Raw genomic sequence first — 18,049 nt, forward strand, 5'->3', positions numbered from 1 at the left:
TAAACTCTGACCTATTTTTCTTTTATCCAAGTTCCTAACTAAGAGGCTTGGGGAGCCATGCCTGATAAGGTCTCATTAGAAAGGCTTTTATCACCCGCTTACTATATATACTGAAGTTTGTTTTCCAACCTGACTCTGGCATAACATCACGTAACAGATAAAGAAGAAAATCAAAGTCTTTTGTGAGCCTGCAAAGCTGTCTCTTGGGGACTCTGAGACTCTGAGCACCTTGTAAGACACTTACCTATCCTCTCTGAAGTCTCTCATATATAGGGCTTCATCTGTATATCAAGAAACTTGAATTTTTCTGTCCCTTATCCTCTCCTAAAATTTCTTAGATAGAAACTACAAATTGCTATTCAAGAAATACTTGACTTCACCTATAACCCACAAGCCCTCACTTGGAAATGTCCCACCTTCCTGGGCTAAACCAGTTAAAATCTCACATTTACTGGTGCATGGTTTCTTGTAACTTCTGTGTCCTTAAAATGTTTCTAACCAAACTGCAATTTAGTCACCCTGGACACGTACTCTCAAAACTTCTTAAGGCTGTGTTTCAGGCCTGTCCAGTCATATTTGGCTCAGAATAAACCTCTTCAAGCATATTTGACTTGAATCTGCATGGTCACTTTCTTTCAGTCACCAGGGCCTGTAGATTTTACTTCCTTAACACTCCTTGTCTCTGAACCTTTCTCTGAGGTGAGGGCTTCATAAGTGAGTTTAGTAAATGCCTACCCACATTCCCTGCGGAAAACCACTCATTGGACCAAAGTATCTTTAGCATGGTCACCAGTATCAGCTTGCTAAATGCAGATCTGATCCCATGGCACTTCCCCTCGTGTTAGTGTTGGTGGCTTCCCACACTTGTAAATAAGACTGACAGGACCCTCCTTCTTTCCCCTGCCTATCTTTCCAGCTTTATTCTGGCGTGGTTGTCTTCACACCCTGTAATCCTGACACACAGACCCGGTGTCATTTCCCAGGTGTCTTTGTACTCCTTGGGTCAACTTGCTGGTCTGTCTTCTTTGCCCTCGTGTAGATACCGAATGCTCTTCCCACACCAGCAGGCATCTCGTCGTGGAAGTCTCTACTGGTCTCCTCTTGGGTGGAATTGACCTTGGAGTCGAGACAAATGAGCCCATGGTGTCAACATGGCAGAGTCCCTCTCCAAGGCCCTCTGAACCCCGTGTTCATGTCCACACAGCATCGGCACATACTATTGCTTTTGCTTGCATGGATTGTGTAGTTCTCCCTACCCCTAATAATATGGGTACCTCACTTTGATGGAGCAATGTTGTGTTGTGAAGGTTCGGCATTGTGTTGAACCTTCCCCATGTGCTCCTACTTTGGCACCTTCCCAGGTAGGAGGAAGGGCTCTTGTTCTCAGGGGCCCTGCCTGCCGTTTCCTGGGGAGAGAGGGGCTGTCATGGAAGGTCAATTGGGAGTAGGGGTGGACTGGGTGACTACTGAAGTCCCACCCTCCCTGTTTTCCTCAATCCTGAAACCTCCTTCTCTGGGCTTTGTCTGCAGGTGAAGGCTCTTGACTGTGCGCCATGCCCTTGGTTTATAAAGACAAGAGATTTGGGGGAAGACCAGGGAAAATCACTGTTTACTAGTCCTGAGAGGAAAGTTGTTGGTCCTTTGAGACCCCTGGAACCAGATCTTTTTGTCCTCTCCCCAAATTTGGGGTGTAGGAAGAGGGTAGGACAAGAAAAACCCTCCAGGACTTGGGGTCCTTAAGTCCCATTTATGCAGTTTAGTTCTAGTCAGAAGGACCCCAGGAAGGCAGACTGGTGGAAAATTCTGCCTCTCTGCTACCAGGGAAGTGACTCATGTAATTCAATAGATTTTTTTTTTTTTTTAATTCAGAGTCTCATTCTATCACCCAGGCTGGAGGGCAGTAGCATGATCACAGCTCACTGCAGGCCTCAGCTTCCTGGGCTCAGGCCATTCTCCCTCCTCAGCCTCCTGAGTAGCTGGGACTACAGGTGCGTGTCACCACACCTGGCTAAATTTTTTATTTTTTTGTAGAGGTGAGCCCTTGCTTGGTTGCCCACACTGGTCTCAAGCTCCTGGTCTCTTCAGCCTCCCAAAGTGCTGGGATTACAGGCATGAGCCATCGTCCCTGGTAGATTTTATTTTTTAATCTAGCAAGTATTTTGCACCCATGAGTAAAAGAGAACCTTCTAGCCCTTCATGAAGAGAACAAGACATCCCAGAACTGAATGTTTGGAGCATGTGTGAAGTGAATAACAGCTGTGTCTCCTTCCTGATGCTCTCTAGCAATTGTACAAACCAGGAAGAGTTCCCCTGAGACTGTTTGCTTTCTGAGAACTTGAACACTTTGACTCTGGATGTCTGGCTGTGGAAATACACAACACACACACACACACACACACACACACACACACACACACTCACACACACACACACACACACACACACGATAGGACCAGGGCTGCTTCTGTCTGCTGGATTAACTGTGAAGTCAGATTTTCTTTGGGACAGGTGTGTGAACTTGGTGTAATAAATGCTGGCCCAAGGCAAAATTGTGGATGGAGTAATGAAGAAATTCAGGAATGGAACAAACTGTAGTTAGGACCCTCTTGGCTGTAAACATACCACTAAATTCCACACTGAGACAAAGAGGAGGGACATCTGATCATATTGGGGGGTGCACAGTCAGAGAGGACTTCTTGGAGGTGGTGACACATGAAGTGAGTTTTGAAGTGTGAGAAGTTAGCCACTCCCCACAAAAGAAGGTGAAAGGAATCTGAGGATCGAGACTAGTTTCTTTGGGATCCTGAGCCAGCCTGGGGCTGCAGGATTTGGTTGGGGCAAAGGTTGCTTGTAGGGCGTGGCAGCCCGTGAGGTGGGGAGGCGGGCAGGTGCCAGGTCCTGGAAGGGAGAGTCAGGGGAAAGCCTGGAGGCTGCCCTTTCCTCTGAGTCTCGGAGTCTTCAACAGAGGTTGACGTGATCGGATTCACAGCTGGAGACCACCCTGTGGCCGGGATGTGGAGGATGGATTTAAGGGGGATAGGCCTGGAGGTCATCACGGTGATTCAGGTGAGAGAAGAGAGAATCTGCATGAGGAGAGAGGCTGGGAAGAGGCGAGGCAGGTGGCGGCCAATGCTAGCTCTCCCTTCCGTCCCCACCAGCCCTGGCTCCTTTTTGCTGGGCTCTGTGGGCTCCTGGTCACTCCATGACACCCCGGCCTCTTCCACCTGGGAGCCTGGCCTGAAGTTCTAAGGGTAGGAGGGGCAGTGCTTCACCCAGAGGGACAGCCTGTTAGGTGGTTTTCGGGAGCTTGCTCATTTGTGTGCATATAGAGGAGGTGTCATGACTCTTGCTACCTGGGCCCGCCTTGCTGCCTTTAAGGTACGGCTGTCATTTGGAAACAGGCAAAACAAGACTTGGCTATTGGGACCCCAGGAATCAGAAGGAGCATACACACTCTCTCCACCGTGACATACACACTCCCTGCTGGGACACACACACTCCCTCTGCTGTGACACACACTCTCTCTGCCATGACTCACACACACTTTCTGCTATGACACACATACACTCTCTGCCGTGACACACACGCTCTCTCGGCCATGATGCACACTCTCTCCCTGTTGTGTCATACACACACTCTGTATGCCATGACACATACATTCTTTCTGCCACGACACACACGCTCCCTCTGCCGTGACACACACTCTCTCTCTGCCATGACACACACACACACTCCGTATGCTGTGACACATACGCACTCTGCCGTGACTCACTCTCTCTGCTGTGACACACATACACTCTCTGCTGTGACACCCACACTCTCTCTCTGCTATGATGCACACACTCCATCACTGCCATGACACACACACACTCTGTTGTGACACACACACTCTGTTGTGACACATGCACACTCTCTTTGCCATGACACACAAACTCTCTCTCTGCTGTGAAACACAATCTCTGCCATGACACACAGTCTCTCTCTGCCGTGACACCTACATTCTCTACTGTGATGTGATACATACACTCTCTCTCTCTCTGCTGTGACACATACTCTCTGACGTGACACACACTATCTCTCTGCCGAGACACACATACTCTCTCTCTGTTGTGACATGACACACATACTCTCTGCCGTGACACACTCTCTCTGTCGTAACACACTTTCTCTCTCTGCCGTGACACACACACACTCTCTCTCTGCTGTGACGTGACACACATATTCTCTCTCTCTGCCATGACACACACATTCTCTCTGTTGTATTGTGATACACATACTCTGCCGTGACACACACTCTCTCTCTGTCGTAACACACTCTCTCTCTGCCATGACATACACACCACACTCTTTGTGGTAACACACTCTCTCTCTGCTGTGACACACACTATCTCTGTCATAACACACTGTCTCCCACGACACAACACTCTCTCTGCTGTGATGTGATACACACATACTCTGTCTCTGCCATGACACATATACTCTCTCTGCTATGACACACACATACTCTCTCTGTCATGATACACTGTCTGCCATGATACACTCTATCTCTGTTGTGGCAACTGCCAACTGCCGGCACATGTGGGTATGGCACAGAGACAGAGGCCCTCTCATGTCTCCGCCTCCCCTCTCCACCCGCCTGGTCTCCCTCACCCTGGGTGGCCTTCTGCAGATTCCAGGTTGATCTTTGAAAGTTCTGGTTATCAAAGTGGCCCTGGAACGATCCCAGACCTGGAGTGAGAGTGCAAAGAATGGACAGGGAGATGAGTGGAGGGTGCTCCTTGCCTCTTGTGGTCATTTGTGGTCACAGTTGTACTTTGCCTGAGTGAACAGGCAGAGTCAAGTTGCTGTGTGACAGTGGCACTTCCGACGTGACTGTTGTCAGGTTTCCATGAGTCTCTGAATCCTTCCCATGCTGTTTGTTTTGGGGGTGTGTGGAGGAGTGGAGACCTTTGACCTTTGGGGTTAGATACCTGAGGATTCAAGGATGCTGTTGCCTGTTGGCTTGTGATGGGCTACTCCATGTCGCCTCTCTGGGCCTCAGTTTCCTCATCTGTCAGTGGGGGAGATAATGATCACTGCTCTCTACATAATATTTGGTGAAGATAAAAATAGATTCTCTGGCTGGGCATGGAGGCTGAGGTGGGAGGATTGTTTGAAGCCACGAGTTCCAGATCAGCCAGGGCAGCATAGCAAGATGACATTTCTTAAAAAAAAAAAAAAAAAAAAGAGGTAGTGGTGGTGCACATCTGTAGTCCCAGTTATTTGGGAGACTGTGGTGGGAGGATCTCTTGGACTCAGGAGACCAGCCTGAGCAATAGAACAAGACCCCCATCTTTACAAAAGTACAAAAAAAAGTTAGTTGGGTGTGGTGGAATGTGCCTGTAGTCCCAGCTACTTGGGAGGCTGAGGCAGGAGGATCACTTGAGGCTAGGAATTCGAGGCTGCAGTGAGCTATGATTGTGCTACTGCATTCCAACCTGAGTGTCACAGCAAGACCCTGTCTCAAAAACAAAACAAAAAATAGAGCTGGGCTCGGTGGCTCAACCTGTAATCCCACGCTTTGGGAGGCTGAAGTGAGTGGATTGCCTGAGCCTGCGGGTTCGAGACCCGCCTGGGCAACTTGGCGAGACCTCATCTCTACAATAAAACAAAAAAATTAGCAGGGCGTGGTAGCACACGCTTGTAGTTCCAGCTACTTGGAAGGCTGAGGCAGAAGGCTCGTCGGAGCCCAGCAGGTCGAGGCTGCGGTGGCCGGGAGCGGCCACTGCGCTCCAGTCTGGGCGACAGAGTGAGACTCCAACTCAAAAAAAAAAAATAGGCTCACCATACTGAAGATCTTTGTTAATCCTCCCAGTAATGCTGAACACAGACACGTGTCTTATTCATTTATGTAGCCCCACCTAGGGCCACAGTTCCAGGAAAACTTGGATGTTTGTTGATGGAATGAATGAATGGATGGTGTGGTAAAGTCTCTGGGGCCTGAGAATGCCTGAATAATATAAAATTATTAAAAGCTTGTTCAACTACAAAAAGGCAGACTCCCACATGGGGCCTTCCCCCATCCACCCCCATTGAAGTGAAATGTGCTAAGTTCATAAAGAAACACTTTGAAGTAAAAATGATCAGAAGGGACATTGTCTTCCAACATTTCCTTCCTCATCAATTCCTTGCAGAGCTTTTGCTGCCAGACACTTTTCTGCTGGAGTTGTGAAGTGTGATTGGCCTTTACCTTATACGACCCATCCATTAGTGATACATTATGTGGGAAAGAACCCCCTCACTACTCAGAGACCGAATATGTCGATGTCATGGACTGCAGAATAGGTTTATGCGTGTCTGAGACCAATCCTTTTCTCACTTTTGGATGCGCACCTCCGCCCTCACCCCCACCACTCTCCTTCACTTGGGGTCAGACTGATATAGTGTCTGAGGCTGTCCCAGCTTCCCTGACTTCCTTATGGTGTTTCCTTGAATGAAATCCCTGCACACCACTCCTCTCCTGGCATTTTCTTCTGGGAGGGCCTGGATTCACCCTGTGTGATAATACCTCATAGTGAGGACCGGATACAGCCATGTGAGCAGGGTGTTTTCTTGCTGGATTTGCTTTGTTCCTATTTTCTTGTTCCTCTGCTCCATAGAGCTGACTTGGAAGTCAGATAATTCCAGTTTTAATCCTGGTCTGTAATCCTGGCCATGTAACCTGCCTGGGCCTCAGTTTCTTGGTCTGTGAAGTGGGGCTATATGGTGGCCATGGGCATGCACCTGCAGTACTCCAACTGGAGGCAGTGTCACTGACCACCGACCAGAAAGCCATCGCTTTGTTTGTGTCACGGGGACATTTCCCATGGGCTGCTCCCAGCCGGTGATGGAGTGTGGCAGGGATACTATGGCACGACTATTTTCAGAGACACTGGAACTCCTTGGATGGCTGACATTGGCCCAAAAGCTCCTTGGTGGCCTTGTCAGACTTCCTTACACCACAGACGGTCTAGAATGCTCACCAACCCCCTTCCTTCCCTCTCTCTTTCTTTCAGGGTCAGACTGACATAGTGTCTGAGGCTGTTACAGCCTCCCTGACTCCCCTAACATGTGTCCATGAATAGAAATCCCTGTACTTTACTCCCCTCTTGGCATTTGCTTCTGGGAGGGCATGGACTCACTCTGTATGAGTGAGGACCGGCTGCAGCCATGTGAGCAGAGTGTTTATCAGAGTGATGAGACACGACAGTGACATAAGTGGCTGGGCTTCTGTTCCCACCACCACCATCGGCACCTCCTTCCTCATCACCACCATCTGGCTGCTTTTGTTTCCTGGCTCCAGTGGCTCATGCCAGATCATGGGGCAATTTTGTATTAGGGCAAAGAGGAACTGTGGTCTCTGAGGAGAAGAAATGGACAGATTAAAACACCCTTTGAAAACTCACCCAATTTAAGCACCATCCAAATCCTTTTCCAGCCATTGAAATGTGCAGTCCTACTTGCTAAAGCAGCCGACTCCATTTTTAGTCAAATGTTCAAAAGGTTTTGTGGGGCTGGGTGCAGTAGCTCACGCCTGTAACCTTTGAGCCGGGCTCAGTAGTTCAGCCTGTAATCCCAGCGCTTTGGGAGGCTGAGGTGAGTGAATTGCCTGAGCCCCCGGGTTCGAGACCCACCTGGGCAACTTGGCGAGACCTCATCTCTACAATAAATCAAAAATTAGCCAGGTGTGGTAGCATGCAACTATAGTTCCAGCTACTTGGAAGGCTGAGGCGGAAGGATCTTCGGAGCCCAGCAGGTCGAGGTTGCAGTGGCCAGGAGTGGCCACTGCACTCCAGTCTGGGTGACAGAGTGAGAGGCCAAGGCAGAGGATCGCTTGAAGCCAGGAGCTCGATTAGGCCTGCCTGGGCAACATAGCAAGACCTCATCTCTGCAAAAATTAAAAAACAATCAGCCGACTGTGGTGGTGCCTACCTGTAGTCCCAGCTACTTGGGAAGCTTAGGCAGAAGGATCGCCTGTGCCCAGGAGCCCGAGGCTACAGTGAGCTGTGATTGTGCCACTGCATTCCAGCTTGGGCAGTGGAGTGAGACCCTGACTCAAAAAACTTAAAAAAAAAAAAAAAGATTTTGTGACATTCAGAGGTCTCTGCCAGTACTCCTGACATCTACAAGTACACTCCAGTCAAGAAACCAGTAAAACCAGTAAAACAGCTCATTTGTTGTTCTCGAGAACTCTGTGGAGGTTTTAAAAAAAGGGAGTGGGGAGTTGTTATGATTCCCAATTCACAGATATGCAAACTGAGAAATGAAGATAGGGTTTCAAGGTCATCCAGTCACTGGTGGGTTTGGAACTGGAAGTCTGGTTTCTATTCTAGTGCTTTGGAGGCTCAGGAGTTGGAGGCTCAGGAAAGACACCACTTGGGTGTTGGGGTCTGAGGAATCAGAACGAGCACCTACACTCTCTCTGCTGTGACAAACGCCCGATTCTATTCAAGCTCTGCTCCCAGGAACAGACTCTCAGCAAATGGGTACCGGGACCTCATCTGAAAAGACCTTTTGCCAGCCCAATTCTGTCCAGCCTCAGGGATGCTAGAAGCTCTGGAACTACTCACGGTGAGGGTCAGTGAAGGAGACCCAGCTCCAGCTGGCCTCCATGCTCAGACCCTCGCTTGTCATCTGATGATGTTCTCAGCTAATGTCGGTTCCCTGCGCTGTGGAGTGTGATTTTTAAGCAGACTGTCTTTCCTCACTCCCGAAGCTGAGAGGGACTGTGGCTTACTCTCACCCTAGTGCAGCCTCCTGGGCCCATTCAGGGTTAAATAAATGCTCATGGCTGGGCGTGGTGGTTCATGGCTGGGCATGATGCATGCCTGTAATCCCAGCATTTTGAGAGGCCGAGGCTGGAGGATTGCTTGAACCCAGAGTTCAACACCAGCCTGGGCAACATAGTGAGACCTCGTCTCTACAAAGAAAAAGAAAAAAAACCAGGCTCGGTGGCTCAGCCTGTAATCCCGCGCCTTTGGGAGGCTGAGGTGAGTGGATTGCCTGAGCCTGCGGGTTCGAGACCTGCCTGGGCAGCGATACCTCATCTCTACAATAAATCAAAAAATCAGCCAGGTGTGATAGCGCATGCCTGTAATTCCGGCTACTTGGAAGGCTGAGGCGGAAGGATCCCCGGACCCCAGAAGGTCGAGGCTGCGGTGGCCGGGAGCGGCCACTGCACTCCAGTCTGGGCGACAGAGTGAGACTCCAACTCAAAAAAAAAAAAGAAAAAGAAAAAGAAAAAAAAATTTAGCCGGGTGTGTTAGTGTGTGCCTTGTAGTCCCAGCTACTCAGGAGGCTGAGGGAGGAGGTTCACCTCAGCCCAGGAGGTCAATGCTGTAGTGAGCCATGATCATGCCACTGAACTCTAGCATGGGTGACAGAGGGAGACCCTGACTCAAATATAAAATAAAATAATAAAATTACTGAGGGTGGTGGTGATTCTGATGAGGCTTTTGTATGAAGGAATTAATAACAACAACAAAAACAATAGAAAACACACATTTGGTATGCCAGGCACTGTACCAAGAAGTGGAGATCCAGTGACTAAAAGATGAGCTTTCTGACTCTGAGAAGTTTCTAGGCTAGTGGGGGAGCTCAGCACACTGAGACTGCCTGGAAAAGTCCAGGAGGACTTCCGAGAGGAGGTGGCTTTGTGCAGAGACTGAGGAGGATGAGAGTCTACCAGGAGGGTAAGGGTGGGGAGCAGGTTCTTGGTTGGGTAAGCAGCACCTACAGAGGTGTGGCAGTGTGACTGAGAGCGGCTGCGTCTGGGAACCTTCTGTTCTGTGTGGCTAGAGTGTTGGGCTGTTTTCCAGGATGGCCTGTCCACATTGGATGTGTGGCTTGGGTGTGCCAGCATTCCTTTCTTTCACCCTGTTTTCACTGATTCTGCCAACATCGATCACTCACCCATGTGTGCCAGGTGCTGGTGGGACACTGGGCTGCAGAGATGAGCACTTGCCCTTATGAGCTCTCAGGGGAGCCAGATGAGGGCTTGGGCTTCATCAGCAGTACAGCGTGTTGGGCAGGGAGAACTGATCTGGGGGTGGGTGGGGTCATTGTCTGGGGTGGCTGTGACACGTTGCCACAAACAGTGGCTTCAGACTACACTACTTTATTATTGTATAGTTCTGGAAGTCAGAAGTTCAAAGTCAGACTCATTGGGCCAAAACCAAATTGTAAGCAGAGCTGGTTTTTTGAGGGGACTCTAGGGGGGCCTTTCCCTCTTTTTTCCAACTTCTGTAGGGACCGTATTCTTGCCTACTCTTGCACGCAAGCCTCTGCTTCTCCTCATGCCCCCTCTCTCTGGCCTCTTGCCTCCTTCTTATAAGAACCCTTGCGATTATTCTGAGCCCACCGGGATCATCTCCTGTCTAAGCATTCCTTTTATTTGATATGTGTGTGTGTGTGTGTGTGTGTGCGCGCGCGTGTGTGTGTGTGTGCGTGTGTGTGTATCTTTAATTAATTAATTTATTTTTTGAGTCAAGGTCTCACTCTGTTGCCCAGGCTGGAGTGCAGTGACATGGTCACCACTCATTGCAGCCTTGACCTCTTGGGTTCAGGCAATCCTTCAGCCTCAGCCTCCTGAGTTGCTGGGACTACAGGTGTGCTCCACCATGCCCAGCTAATTTAAAAAATCTTTTTGTAGAGACCAGGTCTCACTGTGTTGCCTAGGCTGGTGTTGAACTCCTGAGCTCTAGCAATCCTCCCGCCTCAGCCTCCCAAAGTGCTGGGATTACAGGTGCGAGTCACCAAAGTCAGCCCTCTGAATGCAGTGTTTTTAGGGACAGGTTAGCAAGAATATAATGTTCAGGTTGCTGATTCTAATTTATAGATCTTTCCATCAGAGATGCCAGGGAATTTTTTGTTTATGTAAGTCTGAAGAAAATCTAACACTGAATGGTTTTATTGGCTAGAATAAGACTCATGTTCAGCTTGGTTTACAAACAGAAAAGGTGATTTCGAGGGTTCAGGAGGAGAGGCCCATGCTGCTAACTAAGATTCTTCTCAAGGGCCACCCCTGCAGCTGGGGACTTTGAAGAATGACATTCCTGTTCTGTGATTTACCTTGAGTTTTCCAACATAGAGCTTGAGCAGTTGAGCCCCCACTAGGGGAGGACTGCCTGCTACAGGTGGTAGGTAATTAAGTTTGTCATCCCTGAATACCTGATTGACTCAACAGCCAGGCTGCTCCATGACATAGACCGTAATAAGAATTAGAGTGATAAAGCGAGAACAAGGTTGGAGTGCAATGGCCGTTCGTTGCTGCCCAAGACAGACCTCTGTAACGCATAATACATTCCATGTGCGATGCTACCCCGGACTTCCTGCCATCAAAAAACAGGCTTCAGCTTAATATGTGTATTTCCAGGGTAATGAAATTGCTCATACAGAGAACAGGGACCTTAGGGAATTCTATGCATCCCCCAAACTAGAAGAAATTTCCTTTCTGATGACTTCTTATTGGAAACAATAGAAGAAAAATTCTATTACTAATAGATCAAGAGTGGTTACATCAAGTCATCACATTTTTCATTAGGAAAGACATTTAGGATCTCTCTCTTTTTTTGAAGTTAGAGTCTCACTCTGTTGCCCACACTGGAGTGCAGTGGCAAAATCATGGTTCACCACAGCCTTGACCTCCTGGGCTCAGGTGATCCTCCTGCTTAAGCCTCCTGTGTGTCTGGGACTACAGGCATACATCACCAAGCACAGCTAAATTTTGAATTTTTGTTTTGTAGAGACGAGGTCTTGCTATGTTGCTCAGCCTGGTGAATCTTTTTGCTTCGGCCTCCCAAAGCTCTGGGATTACAGATAGGAGACACCACGCTCACTACACCTGGCCAGGATGTATTTTTATTATTGTTACTTTTTTTTCAGAAAATCTTGTTAATGGACACACAGCATCACTCATTGTTTCCTTCCCTTATTACGGTCACTTTTGTTTTTCTTTATCTTTACTAGTAATAGTCTTCAGAAACCCAAATCTACTTCCTGTAGCTAATTTTTGTCTCTTCTCCCTGATAACTAGCTCATCCTTCTTTCTCTTGTTTTGTGATAAGAAGGACTTTTTAAGTCTTTAGATGTCCACTCTTCTCTGTTCTTGGCATTAACTTGCACTTGAACTTGGATAGAGTAGCTGGTGTCCCTCTCCTGTCTATTTCCTCTCCGGGTTGAACAATATGTCTGTTTGTAAATATGGTGATTTGTTGTGTTTCTTACACATTGTTTAAACAAGGAAGCGAAAGAGGAGGTGGATTATAAATAAAAGAAAGATGACTTTCTGATTTGAACGCTTGTTGAAAAATGTAAGCATTTCAAATTTAATCAATATTTTATTTTTTTTGGCCTGGTGCAGTGGCTCATGCCTGTAATCCCAACACTTTGGGAGGCCAAGCTGGGAGGATTGCTTGAGGTCAGGAGTTTGAGATCAGCCTGGATAACATAGTGAGACTCCATTTCTGTTAGTTTTTTTGTTGTTGTTGTTTTTGCTGTTAAAAAGAGCTGAGACTTCTGGTGCTCATTTTTCAGAACTCACATGGGTACTACTAGCAACTGATCAGATTCCCTGACTGCAGGCTTGGTGAACCAGCATTTCATCTTCACACTTGAAAGCTTGACTCCAGGAAGACATCTGTGATTTGTTTCTGACAAGTTCTATGCTTTGTGTTTGTAAACATGCTCTCTCTCCCCTCTTCCCCACCCGCCTCCCCAGTGGCCGTTCCCGCGGCAGCGCCGGTGTGCCAACCCAAGAGTGCCACTAACGGGCAGCCTCCAGCCCCGGCCCCAGCTCCGGCTCCGCGCCTGTCGATTTCCTCCCGAGCCACAGTGGTAGCCAGGATGGAAGGCGCCTCCCAGGGGGGCCTGCAGACCGTCATGAAGTGGAAGACAGTGGTTGCCATCTTTGTGGTTGTGGTGGTCTACCTCGTCACTGGTGGTCTTGTCTTCCGTGCGCTGGAGCAGCCCTTTGAGAGCAGCCAGAAGAACACCATCGCCCTGGAGAAGGCGGAGTTTCTGCGAGATCACGTCTGTGTGAGCCCCCAGGAGCTGGAGACCCTGATCCAGGTGAGCAGGGGCTGAGGCCCCCCCAAAACCCCCTGACAAGAGGGGTGGCAGCTCTAATGGAGTCCTTCTGGGCCACCGAAGCTTGCCTTTGGTGGGGACGCCCATGGTGGTCAGTGAAGTCCTCTCTGGGGAGGTGATTTTTGAGCTGAGACCCCAAAGATGCCAGAGAGGAAGGCATGTGACAGGGTCGGGGGAAGAGGGTTCGTGAATGCAGAGGCCCTGATGCAAGAGTGGGTTGTGCTCTGCATTTCCTAGCTTGGGATGGATGGCAAAGGGGGCAAAGGCCAGGGGGCCTTGGGCTTTCAAAGTCAAGTCCATTAATGAAGGCTGATCGATGCCCTGCTTCTGAACTCTCTGCAGAACATGGGGATCAAAGGGTGCTCCAGAAGCAAAAGGGACCTGTTCCAGGTCATTGAGGGTGAAGTGGAGAAAAGGCCACCGGGTATGTAGGTGAGGAGGCTCTCAGTGGCCAGAGAATGCCATTTTAGGGGATTTATGGGGATGGAATCACAAAGCTAACAATAATAGTAATGATTGTTTGCTGTTTTTGAATATCGACTGTGTACCAGGTCTTTACATACCCTGGACATTCAGGGAAAAAATTCCATGAGAAAGTGGATGCATAGAATGGGATACAGCCTAAAGAAGCCAGGTGACACAATACTATGAGTAGAGGTGGGCTAGCAGGGCTGGGCCGTGGCAGGAAGGGCTGTGGGAAAGGTAGTGTCATCTGAGGCTGTGTGGTAGGAGGGAATGGAATGGGAGGCATGGGAGATCTGGGAAACCTGAGAGAAATCCTGTGCCCATGGGGAAGAAAGGGGTGTGATGGGGAGCCCGGGAGTTGAAGACCCTGATCCAGGTGAACAGGGGTTGAACCCACCATAGGACCCTCTGGCTCTGATTGAGTTTGTCTGGGTCACTGAGTTTTGCCTTTGGTCGGGACGCTGTTAGAAGGTGTCTGAGCTTGTTCATACATCTGTTGATTAAGTCACAATTAATCTCCTTCATGAAAGAGCTTGGAGGCTGAGGAGTGAATGAAGAATGGGCTGGGGAGTGTGAAGGTCCTGATTATGGTGCTGCCAGTTAAGATGTATCCCCTGTGTTGACCTCAAATATTTCTCTGTGAAATGAGGTGTGTGTCTGTGCATGTGTGTGTGTCTGTGTATGAGCATGTGTGCATTTGCGTGAAGGTGTGCACATGTGCACATGTGTGAGTGTACTTAAAATAATTTTATAGGCCGGGTTCAGTGGCTCAGCCTATAATCCCAGCACTTCGGGAGGCCGAGGCGAGTGGATTGCCTGGGCCCATGGGTTCAAGACCGGCCCAGGCAACTTAGCCAGACCTCATCTCTACAATAAATAAAAAACTGGCAGGTAGTACAGGGTAGTGCACGCCTGTAGTTCTGGCTATTTGGAAGGCTGAAGTAGAAGGATCACCAGAGACCAGCAGGTTGACACTGGGGTGGCTGTGAGCTACTGCACTCCAACCTGGGCAATTGAGTGAGACTCCAACTAAAAAAAAAAAAGAGGTAATTTTATAACAGTTTAATGGCATATTACTCAGCCATAAAGAAGAACAATATTATGGTCTTCGTAGCAAATTGGATGGAGTTGGAGACCATCATACTAAGTGATCTATCACAGAACCAAATAACTGAATACCACATGTTTTCACCCATGAGTGGGACCTGAGCATTAACCACATTAGCACAAGGGAAGGATCAGCAGTTGCTAGGCACTGCCAGGGGAGGGAGGAGGGGCACATGACACTCAAAGGGTACCTGCTCCCAAACCAGGGGAAGTAAGGCCAGTTGGAGGCCCAAACTTCATCTGCATGCAGCATACTTGTATAGCTAATCCTGACTTGTATCCCACATCTCTATAATAAAATAAAATCAAAAACAAACAAAAAGGATAATTTTAGAACAATTTGAAAAGCTACCCCTTTTTTTAAACCTCTGTTATGAACTGTTATGAACTATTGACCAAAGAGGCCAAACAGTATAAAATATTTAAGATGCATTATTCTGAGACAAATGTGAGTGACACCCATCCTTGGGAGGTCCTGAGTATGTGTGCCCACTGTGGTTGACTGTAACTTGGATAGACATTTTAGGAAGACAAAAATTACAAGAAACCATGAATTAAAACATGTGAGATTTATATTGGTTCAGACAAGGAAGGCAGGGTATCTCTAAGCCAGGGCTTGCAGATTATAGGTGAGTTCCAAGATTTCCTGACTGGCAACTAGTTAGCAAGAATGACCTAAGGAATTTAGAAAACAGTAAAGAAATGGGCAGCTTGAGAAACGATGAGGGAGCCTAGTTTCTTGATGTGTAGATGAAGCCTAGAGGAGGCAGACTTCCGAGAGCTGGTAAGTGCCTAGCATGCCCAAGAGATAGCTTTGCAGGGTGATAAAAGTACTTGGATTTTTCTTTTTCATCTGTTACATGATATTATGTCCGAACCCGGTTGGAAAGCAAGCCATGTTAAATAATTAATTAAAACAAACAAACAACAACAACAAAACACACCTGTCTCTCTCTCCAGGCTCCTTAGTTAGGAATTTGACAAAGTAAAGAAAAAAAAGGCAGAGTTTAGTCCTCTGCACCATATACCCAATATCTCATTTAATCTTTCCAACAGTGCTCTCAGCCCAGCCTCCCATTTTACGGGTAAGGAGACTGATGCTGAAAAAGACTGAGTAACTTTCCAGTCACTGGAGTGACAGAGCTAAGATTCAAAGTTAGCTCTGTCTGACTCGACACTCTCTTGCCCAGTGAGTCTTGCTTTAAGTAGGTCTTGCTTTATAATAAGCTCCCCTTTCTTGTAAACATTTGCTTTATGTTGAACGCTTTCCAGAATCTCAGCAGTCAAAAATGGCTGGCGTCCCTGGCTCCCTTGCAGGAAGCGTTTCTCGGTTTCTCCTCCCTTTATCTATTGAGTGTCAGTCCTGGATGTGGGGTGCTTTCAGATTTTTCTGATTTACTATGATTTAAAGATTTATACATGTGTTTATATACAGTCTTTCTCACAATGTCAGTGAAGCAGAATCTGAATCTGCCTCCGTCAACAGTCAAATCATGATGCTTTGCCCTTCAGTTCACTGATAGCGTCATGATGGTGAAAGCATTCACACTGTGTGCCTCTGAGCAGCGCTGCGTATAGTGTTCACAAGAAGCACAACCTTAGAAATAGTTTGTCTTTCCATCTGGAAGAGCCTTCCATGGGCTGTGTTCTAAACTGGAAAGCAGTATGATCGTATCTCACCTAAGTCTGAAAGGAGTGACAGTGGGTAGAAGGTAGATTGATGGTCATGTTTCTTGGCTGGATTGAGCGAACCTCTCATAAGGCCTAGCTGGAAGGTGTGATTCATGTTACCAATAACAAAAAGAGAGGACCCAGAAGATCACATTCCCCACAAGCTGCCTGGATAGCTTAGCAGAGCTGCAGCTGGGAAGGGGTCTTTTGATAAGTTAAACCACTTTATGGGGCACTGTGGGACCCTAGAAGAGATTGCTAGGTCACTGTCCCTGGAAGGTAAGGAATGATGGGTTGCTGTTATGGAGGGAACTGGCTTATTCATTCATGTTGCCATTCATTCACTCACCTGTCCACCCACTCATTCTCAGAATTGCCATTGACTTTCTGCTGTGTCAGGTAACATGTCCAGTGCTGGGGAAGAAAGAGTAAGACAAATTTTGAGCATGTTACTCACCTCTCTGTGCTCCAGTTTCATTATCAAACCTTGGCTAAAATCTAGAATCCCCTGACCTTGGGGTGCTGAGAGGGTTAGATGCAATCATTCATAAGAAGGCTTTGAGCTGTGCTTGGCACATGGTGCATGCTCTAAAGGGCACTTACTGCTGTTGCTGCTGTTAGTGTTATCCAAGCAGCTCAGAGTTCCAAGCAGGGGCAGTTGGCAATGTCTGGAGACATTTTTGGTTGTCACAGCTGGGGAGAGGCTGCAGACATCTGGTGGGTAGAGACCAGGGATGCTGTTAAACATTGTCCAAGGCACAGCATAGCCTGGCCTCCCTTCCCAGAGAATGATCCTGAGATGCCTGGAGGAGGAGGCATGTGAACCAACAGTTAGAGACCTGCCTGGGCAACTTGGCGAGACCTCATTTCTATAATAAAATCAGAAAAATTAGCCGGGCATGATAGCGCACGCCTGTAGTTCCAGCTACTTGGAAGGCTGAGGCGGAAGGATCGCTGGAGCCCAGCAGGTCAAGGCTGCAGTGGCCGGGAACATTCCACTGTACTCCAGTCTGGGTGACAGAGTGAGACTCCAACTCAAAAAAAAAAAGGATTCAATGGAATCGAGCTGTTTGAAAGATGTGAAGAAAAAAAAAAGGAGCCCTGGGCAGGCCAACAGAGATCAGGGAATGTCTCCAGGCTGTTTGTCTCCTGTCTTTGGTGGCCATTTACAGATGAGTAAAAGGGGCAGCAGGAGGTGAACGACAAGCTCAAGGTCACCTGGTTAGAAGCGAGGAGTCCAGGGGTTACTGCCAGGTAATCTGACCATATGTCCAGGCTCTGAACTGCCATACATGCCAAGAGAAATATGAAATCTGGGAGGGGTTTGTCAGAAAGACCATGACTGCAGGGCAGCCCAGCAGCTTGTGTGTGGCCTGTGGTGGAAACAGCATATGGTCAGTGTGACTTGAGCTGAGAGGTGTGGTCAGTGGGGGTAGGAAAGGAGGCTGGGCTGGGTGTGGGGGCTCATGCTTGTAATTCCAACACTTTGGGAGGCTGAGGCAGGAGGATCACTTGAGGCCAGGAGTTTGAGACCATCCTGGGAAACATAGCAAGATTCCATCTCTACAAAAAAATCAAAAAAATTAGCTGAGCATGGTGGTGCCTGTAGTCTCATACCCAGGAGGCTGAGCAAGAAGGATTGCTTAGCTGGGCTTGGTGGCTCAGCCTGTAATCCCGTGCCTTTGGGAGGCTGAGGTGAGTG

General features: G+C 48.2%; 1 protein-coding gene across 1 annotated transcript in view; it reads left to right on the forward strand.

Annotated features, from left to right (window-relative positions):
- KCNK10 (potassium two pore domain channel subfamily K member 10) overlaps positions 1-18,049 on the forward strand; it is a 164,077-nt gene that overhangs the window by 52,591 nt on the left and 93,437 nt on the right. Inside the window, exon 2 of the mRNA XM_008056569.2 lies at positions 12,737-13,086. Coding sequence (XP_008054760.1) covers positions 12,737-13,086 — 350 coding nt within the window. The remainder of the gene's footprint in view (positions 1-12,736; positions 13,087-18,049) is intronic.

The sequence above is a fragment of the Carlito syrichta genome, unplaced genomic scaffold (assembly GCF_000164805.1).
Source record: "Carlito syrichta isolate Samal-C Ts95f unplaced genomic scaffold, Tarsius_syrichta-2.0.1 Scaffold302399, whole genome shotgun sequence".
Classification (NCBI taxonomy): domain Eukaryota; kingdom Metazoa; phylum Chordata; class Mammalia; order Primates; family Tarsiidae; genus Carlito; species Carlito syrichta.